We start from the raw sequence: 8,139 nt of genomic DNA on the forward strand, positions 1-8,139 counted from the left end.
CCGCCGCGCGCGCCGCGGCCGCCGCGGCCGAACTCGCGGGGCGCGGCCTCGCCGGCCTCGATCCTGAAGCCGGTCTGCACCGTCTCCCGCTCCTTCAGCTCCTTGCTGCGCACCTGGACCGACAGAACGGGGGGCGGACGCGCGAATGCAATCGTGAGGCGCTCAAGCAGGTCGTGGCGGCGGCAGAGCCCTCCACAGGCGCCGTTCTGCATTGCGCAGCGAGCACACGAGGCGCGCTCCAGGGGGCCAAAACACGGCGTCTAGAGCCACGACACTCCGAGCCTGGCACCTTTCTTGCCAACACTACCAACACTTCACGTTCACAGAGACCGCACACGCTCGCTGTCGCATATGCAATCAACACACACACACCCTCCCCGCCCCCTCCTCCCCACCTTCTTCTCCTTGGCGTTGATCTGCAGCACCTCCTCCTCGGGCTTGGTGACGGCCTTGAGGCCGCTGAACTCGCTGGCGTCCACCTTGCGCTCCCCGCGCGCCTTGTTGAGGGCCGCCTTCTTCTCCGCCACCAGCGCCTCGTACTCCTCAAGGCTCATCTCCTGGGGGTGGTTCAAGATGGGTGGGGGTGGGGGTTGAGGTGAGAATGGTGGGGTGCAACCGGGTTCGAAAAGTGCTATTTCTCGGCCCCTGCTGTGTGCAAGACCAAGCACCAGGAACCGTATAAGTTGGCCATGCCTCGCTTGCGGGGGCGCACTGAGCCGCTGCAGCTGGCGCCTATCTTGGGTGAGCAGCCGGCCTGCCGCACCTTGACCTCGGGCTCAGCGGGGGCGGCCTCCTCGGCCTCGGGGGCGGCGCCCTCCTCGCCCTCGGCCTTGGCCGCCTCCTCAGCAGCGGGCGCCTCCTCGACGGCCGCCTCGCTGCAGGGGAGGAGTGGGGGTGTTGAGGGCGGGGTGAGGTGGCGGGAAACTGCAGCGTGGTTGCGCCAACAGGTGCCTGAGAGAGCACGGCTGCGAAGTGTACACCTGTCCACGAGTTGCCACGGGGCAAAACTAGTGGTCACGTGCACCATTGGTCACGTGCACCGTTGCCAAGACATCGAAACGGGCAAGCCGCAAAAATGTGCATGCTGCTGCGCCAGCGCCTGCGGCTGCACCAGCTACTGCCACTGCAGCTGCCGCACTTGCGCCCGCGCCTCGCTGCCGCTGCTGCCACACGGGCTGCGTTCCAGTGCCCGCGCACGGCCCCAGAGGCACGCACGTGGCATCGCGGTCGGTGCCCCAGTTGCCCCTGCCACCGCCGCCGCGCTTCTCGGTCTCATTCCTACGCATTGTTCAGAATATGCACCAGCCGCGAGGGCGGAAGAGGTGAGCGCAGGAGTCTGACAAGGACAGGCGCGTCCGCGGCGGCCAGATCAGCAAGGGCCGCCGCAGAGGTGCAGCCGCAGCACCCGACAGCCTCCAGATCCTGCAAGTCAGCATCAAGACAGAGGTGCCGATACCATCGTGGTTTCGCAAAAGGCTCACCCCCTGCCAGTGCCGTCGTGGCGGTCGAACTCGCGCTTGGGCGGCCTCTCGCCATAGCTGCCGCGCCCACCACGGCCACCACGGCCCCGGCCCTCGCTCCTCAGACGCTGCTCGCCGCGGCCGCGGCCGGACCTGTCCACATCACCGCCGGCATCCTCCTCGGTGCGATCTCCGCGCTCGGGACCCCTGCCACGGCCCCTGCCACGCGCATCACCACGCCCAGGGCCACGCCCACGACCCGCATCGGTCTTGGCAGCATCCCGGGGGGCAGGGACCGCAGCTGTGAGGGCAGACGGGGCGGCGGAGGCGGGTGAGTCCGCGTTCCGGCCCCTTGAGGCAGCGTTGCCCGCGCAAACGGCTTGCACTCATTGCATATGGATTGTCACACACAAGAGTCAGGTCTGGTACCCGCCATTGGCCGAGAGACTCACCCTTGGGGGCCTCCTTGGCAGCAGGCTTGGCTGGCGCGGCGGCCTTCGCCACCGCGGGGATAGCGGCCGCGATCACCTCCGGATCCTCATTCTCATCCGCCTGAAGCAACTCAAAAGGGTTGCTCATCGTGGCTGACCGGGCGCACCTCGTGCACCCTGTAGGGACTGTGTCCCGTGTTCGTGTCTGATATAGTCGACACGACTCAATTGAAGAGGGCACCACAAAGGACTGCGCACCTGTTTCCCCTGGCTGCTTGGGACACCCGGGTGACAATGCCCACTCTGCTGCCCGCTGCTGCCCATCCCCATGAGCCACCCCGGGGAGTGGCTCCGCTCCCGAGGCGGCATGCGCGGCATGAGAAGCGAACACTCTCATGCGGGCTTCCCGATACTGGCCTTGATGAGGCGGCCGGGGTGTCGTGGCGGGCATGTGCGGTCAAATAAAGCACCTGCCGTTGCGGCACTGCGATGGGACTTGCTTCAGCCTGTTGCGGGTTGCAGACCCCAGTGACCGCGTGCGTGCTGTATCCTGCCCCCGACAAGATGTGGAGCGCCAACATCAGTTGCAGGTGCCTTGTCCATGCCAGTGTCCCAGCCAGCACCATCACGGCGCAACAGTGTGGGACGGGCGAGTGCGGCGGCAGCACGAGCAAGCAGCCGGCGGGCGACCCAGTGTGTGGCGCCGACGGCTAGGGGTAGGGCTGGCATAAGCAGCAGCAGCAGCAGCAGCAGCAGCAGCAGCAGCAGCAGCAGCAGCAGCAGCAGCAACGGCATTGGGGAAGGGGTTCCCACGCTTACCTGCAGGAAGCCGTATTGAAGGCAAGTTGCCGACCTAGCTTCTGCAGCTGCTGCTGACTGAGCGAGCACACCGGGCACGCACTAGCCAACACGGCCGACGGAGCCGGTTGGCAGGGACAGCAGCTGGATGGCGGGTGGCGTGCTGCAGCAAGGGCGGGTGGGCGGCCTGCCACAAGTGCTTTGCTGTGCGAGGTACTTGATGAGGGGTTGCAGAGTGGGTTGCGGCGTTGGCTGAGGCGATATGCGGAGACCGGCGATGCGGCTAGGGTGGGTGAGCTGAGGTCAGGCAAATGCATGCACGACTGAACAGCGGGGTACGAAGCTGTCGAGGATTCGCAGCACATCCTGCTTGACGTCGGTACGCTGTTTGCAGGGAGCGGACTGTGCCATGCCACACCACGGTTGCAAGGTGTTACAGCAGGTGCTTGCCCTGTGCTTGGCCGGCTGGGACCGGACCTGTTGCTGGCAATGCCCCAATGGAATGCATGTTTCAGCATGCACGCACGAGGCTTTCTGGGCGCGATGTGCACGCCTGTAACAACCCGAGGAGGGCATTTCGACAAATCGACACTTCCTCGACCCAGACACCGCAGCGAGCACAGGTAGCGGCCAGCAAGTCCGTCGGATTTGGTTCGTGCGGCGCAGTGCGTGAAATGCGCAATGACAAGGGATGCAGCTGCTGTCCATCAGGCGGGCCCAGGGCGTGCATTTCTTGTGCGCATGTGTGGCGCGACTTGTGGGCCGTCAGGACAGAGACGTGTGGTGGTTGACGGGCTGGAGCATGCCGTCGCAGGATAGCGCGCAAACAAAGCCTCGCCTCAACCAGTAGCGTGTTTCACCGTGCTCCCCGTTGCTCACACCAGCACCCAGCAGCGGAAAGGGTTCGTGTGGGGTACATGAAGGGTACGTGAGGATTTGCAAATGTCCCCGTACACCTCTGGTTTCCAATGCTCGTCTGTGCCCGTTCGTTCCCCTGCCTCCCGGCCGCCGCGGGCCCAGCCTACATAACGGGCAGCCCCAGCGCCTCCCGCAAGTTGCGGAACGCCATCCGCTCCCCCAAAGTGGACACTTGCGCCAACAGCCCCGCCCAGGCGTCGTCCGGCAGGCCCCGCAGGATGACGGCGGGCCTCAGGCGCTGGTGAAGCAGCACGTCAACCAGCTCCTCCGCATCCCCGTGCTCCCGCAGGAACGCGAGCAGCGCCGCCCTCGCCGGGTCGCCAGCAAGGTCGTCCCGCATGCCCGCCGCCGCACCGCCCGCGCCGCCGCCGCCTGGTACCGCCGCTGCACCGCCGGCGTAGCCGCCCGCTGGTGCCGCCGCGCGAGGGCCGGCGTAGTCGCCACCGCCGCCGAAGCCGCCAAAGGCGCCTCCCACGCCGCCTGGCGGGCCCCGCGCAAGCACAGCCGCCAGCGTGGCGCTCGCCAGGGCGTCAGCGCTGAGGGGGGCGGGGCCGCCGGGCAGGCTTCCCCTGCCGTGGCCGTCAAAGTCAGCGCAGCTGGCCCGGCTGCTTGGCAGAGCGAACGGCGGCGGCATGCCGCCACGCACCAGCGGCTCGCCGCCGCGCAGGCCGCCTGTGCTGGCGCCGGGCACAGGTGCAGGCCCGTTGCGGACGATGCGCCCCTCCTCAGCGGAGCAGGCCACGTCAACAAACATCTTGAAGTCGTCCTAAGCAAGCCAGTGGGAGGGGAGGCAAGACGAGGAGGGTCGGGGCAGTGCCACATTCGTGCATGCGTGCTTTGACCACGACCGACAGTAGGACAGCCGCGCTCATACATACGCGCACGTCCTCTCCACGGCATCAGCTGGGAAGTAAAACAAATTTCCGGCCCGTAGCTGCCCCCGATTTTCGGCGCCTCCACGCACCGGGCCTGCGGGAAGCTCCTCCCCCTCCAATCCAACATCCTGCGAGCACAAAGCGGTCGCATGGTCAGCAGTTTGCCAAAATCAGCAGATGGTCAGGAGAGGCAAAATGGCCCAGGCACTTGCATATATCGCAAAGAAGCGCGGGCCCGTCCCTGCAAACGTGCTGGGCCTTCGTGCACGCCTGCTTTCAACGGCGCACGGTAGCCACCTGAGTCTCAGTCACACAACGCTGGTGCTGTACTGCAAAATCCCATGAGCCTGGATGGCTCCAGGAGCGGGCGACCGCGGGACGCTGTAGCAATACTAATCCTAATCCTAATCCCCTGACCCTCACCAGGCGACCTCTCGTGCGTGGCTGAGCGCGCCGCGGCTTGCCGTCGTCCTCGTCATTGTGGCGCGCCAGCTTCGCCTTGGGCTGCTCATCCTCCTCGCCGTCCTGCTCCTCGTCGCGCTGCTGCTGCTGCTGCTGCTGCTGCTGCTGCTGCTGCTGCTGCTGCTGCTGCTGCTGCTGCTGCTGCTGCTGCTGCTGCTGCTGCTGCGGCTGCCGCCGCTGCTGCTGCTGCTGCGGCTGCCGCCGCTGCCGCTGCTGCTGCTGCTCCTCGTCCTCGAAGCTGTCCTCCTCGCTGCTGCTGTCGCCCTCACCCGCCACCTCCCCGCTGCTCCCCTCCGACCTGCTGCCGTCAGCTCCACACGCACTCTGCCTGATTTGTGCCGCCTTTGCCCGGGCCGCCGCGGCGTCGCGGAGGGCAGCGGCCACGGTGGGGGTGGTCAAGACGCCGTTGCGGATGCTGGCGTAGTCGAGCGAGCAGGCGGAGGCCATCTGGCAAGGATGACGGCACCCATAATTGGTGCGCGTAAGGTTAGAAAAGTCAAGGTGTATACATGCGTTTGCTGGGCCGCCCTTGTGTGTGGGCCCATACATCACATGCTGGTCTTGCTGCAGTCAAGGGAAAGCAGCATAAGGTTGTGAGCAGGGCCAAGTCCGCACGTGCTTTTGACGTCAAAGATGTCAGCAGTGCGCTTTGTTGCTGCTTCAGTGCGGGGCGAATTGCGCGCCCACCTCCTCAGCCATGTCTTCGCTCGAAAAAGGCGGCACGTCGTAGGGGAACAGCAGCCTCTCAAACGACCCGGCCAGCGTCTGCGCCGCAAGCAGTGCCTCGACGGGCTTCTCGTAGCGCCCCACAACCAGCTCGTGGGTGGCCGTGCTGCGGCACCTGCCAGACTCGTCGAGCTGGCGCAGCAGGTTGACGGGGACCTGCACTTTTGCCTCCACCAGGCGCATCACCTTGCGGCGCACGCTGACGACCACGCCCGCAGGGAGCTGTGCCTGAAAGTCGACGTCCGCGTCGCTGCAGCCGCTCGGTGGGGCCCTGGTCAGCAGCCGCTGCGGGTATTGGGGCAAGGCATCAATGTGTGATGTTGAGATCAAGTGGCGGCGTAACATGCACGGCTGCCGGCCGAAGCTGTGTAAGCCCACAGGCAAGCAATATGTGGCCAAGGCGGTGTCGCAAATGCACTACACGCATGCATTGCGCTCCCCTCTCCATCTGTAGCTCCCTCAGCCGCCCCTCTCCCTCTCCCTCTCAAGCTCTCTCAGCCCCCCCTTGCCCGCCCCATTCGTCGCCCCATGTGTCGAGCTTCAAGAATAGGTGGACCGTGCGTCAGCGCCTCCACAGGCAGGCCCGATTGCTCACCCACAGAACGTCGCGCCATGGGCCAAAGGCGGCAGACAGCTCAATCGCGGTCGCGCGGCGCCACCGGCCGGCCGCAGGGTCAAACACTGCCGCGTGCGCAAACACGTCCGCCTGCGGGTCCACTGTATAAAGGGTGAGGCCCTCTGCGGGTGGGTGCACGTATACACGAGCGTTGAGGTGCCACAAGTGGTGGGGTGTGGTTGCTGTTGGTGCGGAGGAGAGCGTGCGGGCGTGCTGGCGTGAACTCGGGCTCGGCACGGTGGTCGTGCGCAGTCTGGGGGCGGGCGGGGTAGCAATAATGCGTGCAGCAAGGTGCTCCAAACGCATTTTGCAGCGCGCACAGGCAGCCAGCGCCTTGAATTGTGTCAAGCCGTGTAGAAGGGCGCGCCCTGCTGCCTACCGATGGTCAGCACCCTGAGCTTGCCGCCCTTGATCTCCTCCGCCACCATGCACAGGACGGCTGTGCCCAGCTCCGGGGAGAAGCAGACCTCCACGATCTCCCCAAACCTGAGGCCTGCCACCTCAGCATCATTCATGAGGTCGACGAGCGTCTTGAGGGCAAGCCGTAACTCGGCAGCGTGCTCAGCCGCAGGCTGCGGCTCCCCTGCAACGCCATCGCGGTCCACTGGCACCAGGTCCGCCTCAGGGACCTTCTTGATCACGTCGTCCGGACCATACACCTGGGGCAAAGGGGGGCACGTCACGGGGAGGCCCATGGCTTGGCTGACGGCCGCAGCAGGGAGACGGCCTGGGTCGCGCGTGCCGACGAAGCTGCTGCACGCTTACCATAATGCACCCACGCCTGCACGCGTGTACGTCTGTGACACCCCTCCGACATGCGTCGGAGATGGGCGACCTGGCCCCCCCTGATAGGTTTCACTCACGCTGAGGGGTCTGGTGACGGTCCACTTAGGGTTGTGGAAATTCTGCAGCTCGGCGATTGACCTGACGGTGCAGACGCGCGCGCTGCCCCCCAGACATGCGCCTAGGCGCAGACGCACCCGCCCTGTCCAGTGCCAAGCAATCTGGCCTTCTACAAGCTTCCAAATGCGCACGAGCGCCATGGATGTGTGGCGCTGGGTTTCTTTCTTTCAAAGGTCAATCCGTCAACTCGGCTCCGCGAGGGGCCGGAAAGTTTTTAGTGTGATGGAAGCAATTTTTTTGTGTGTTTCCATATATTCTGAATATTTCTGGGTATGTGCGGATTGCATACAGAGGAAGTTGCACCAGCAGTGATGCTGAGCTTGCAGAAAACACATCATGCTGCTTCAATAACGCACTCGCGTATAATCGATCTATTATTTGATACATTCTATCATGTTTGCGCACCTCACATACGCATAATGCTGGTTGACTCCACGGCGGACCCTGTAAACAGCACCCAGGCTAAAGCGCCTACAAATGGTTCCAATATGGTCATGGTGAGCTGTCAGTATCCTCAACAATCTGCGCGGATGTCTGCCAGGGGGGACATGGCTCTAATCTGTCTGCGCTGTCGTGCTGCTGCTTGGTGCACCACATGGCGGCCCGATGCATGCAGTGAGTGCCATGCAGCATCCCGACACAGCTGCATGCGAGTAAACGCCACAGTAGAGCTCCTCTCGCTCATCGTCGCCCCGCCCTCAAGCTGGCAACCGCCATCATTGCGCCCAAGGACGTGTTGTGAGGAAGCTCCTACCCAGTGGCACGGTTGCCAGCGCCCTGACGTGGTTACCCGAATCCTGAGAAGATAAGCGGCTGATGCAGGCATAACAGTTTGGCAGGGCATGTGCCGCTCCAGCTGCGGCATCTCCCACACGCTCCACACCCACCAAGTTGACAGCTCACGCTGTTTGCCGCTTGGCTCTAATCGTGGTGTGCCGCATGTGGCAGGG

The 8,139-nt window shown here is 64.8% G+C and overlaps 2 protein-coding genes across 2 annotated transcripts; both read right to left on the reverse strand.

Moving 5' to 3' along the window:
* Positions 1-303: 303 nt before the first annotated feature.
* MNEG_11501 (hypothetical protein) lies at positions 304-2,039 on the reverse strand (the record flags this gene model as incomplete). The annotated part of the gene is made up of 6 exons (XM_014040026.1): positions 304-312; positions 396-557; positions 764-875; positions 1,216-1,278; positions 1,482-1,761; positions 1,913-2,039. The coding sequence occupies 6 exons, from the start codon at positions 2,037-2,039 to the stop codon at positions 304-306; spliced, it is 753 nt and encodes a 250-aa protein (XP_013895480.1).
* Positions 2,040-3,710: 1,671 nt separating this feature from the next.
* Positions 3,711-7,054, reverse strand: MNEG_11502 (hypothetical protein; the record flags this gene model as incomplete). Its single annotated transcript, XM_014040027.1, has 7 exons — positions 3,711-4,373; positions 4,572-4,610; positions 4,906-5,391; positions 5,632-5,955; positions 6,266-6,408; positions 6,666-6,945; positions 7,052-7,054. 7 exons carry the CDS (start codon positions 7,052-7,054, stop codon positions 3,711-3,713), a joined length of 1,938 nt encoding a protein of 645 aa, XP_013895481.1.
* Positions 7,055-8,139: the final 1,085 nt, after the last annotated feature.

This window comes from Monoraphidium neglectum (assembly GCF_000611645.1).
Source record: "Monoraphidium neglectum strain SAG 48.87 unplaced genomic scaffold scaffold02772, whole genome shotgun sequence".
Lineage (NCBI taxonomy): Eukaryota > Viridiplantae > Chlorophyta > Chlorophyceae > Sphaeropleales > Selenastraceae > Monoraphidium > Monoraphidium neglectum.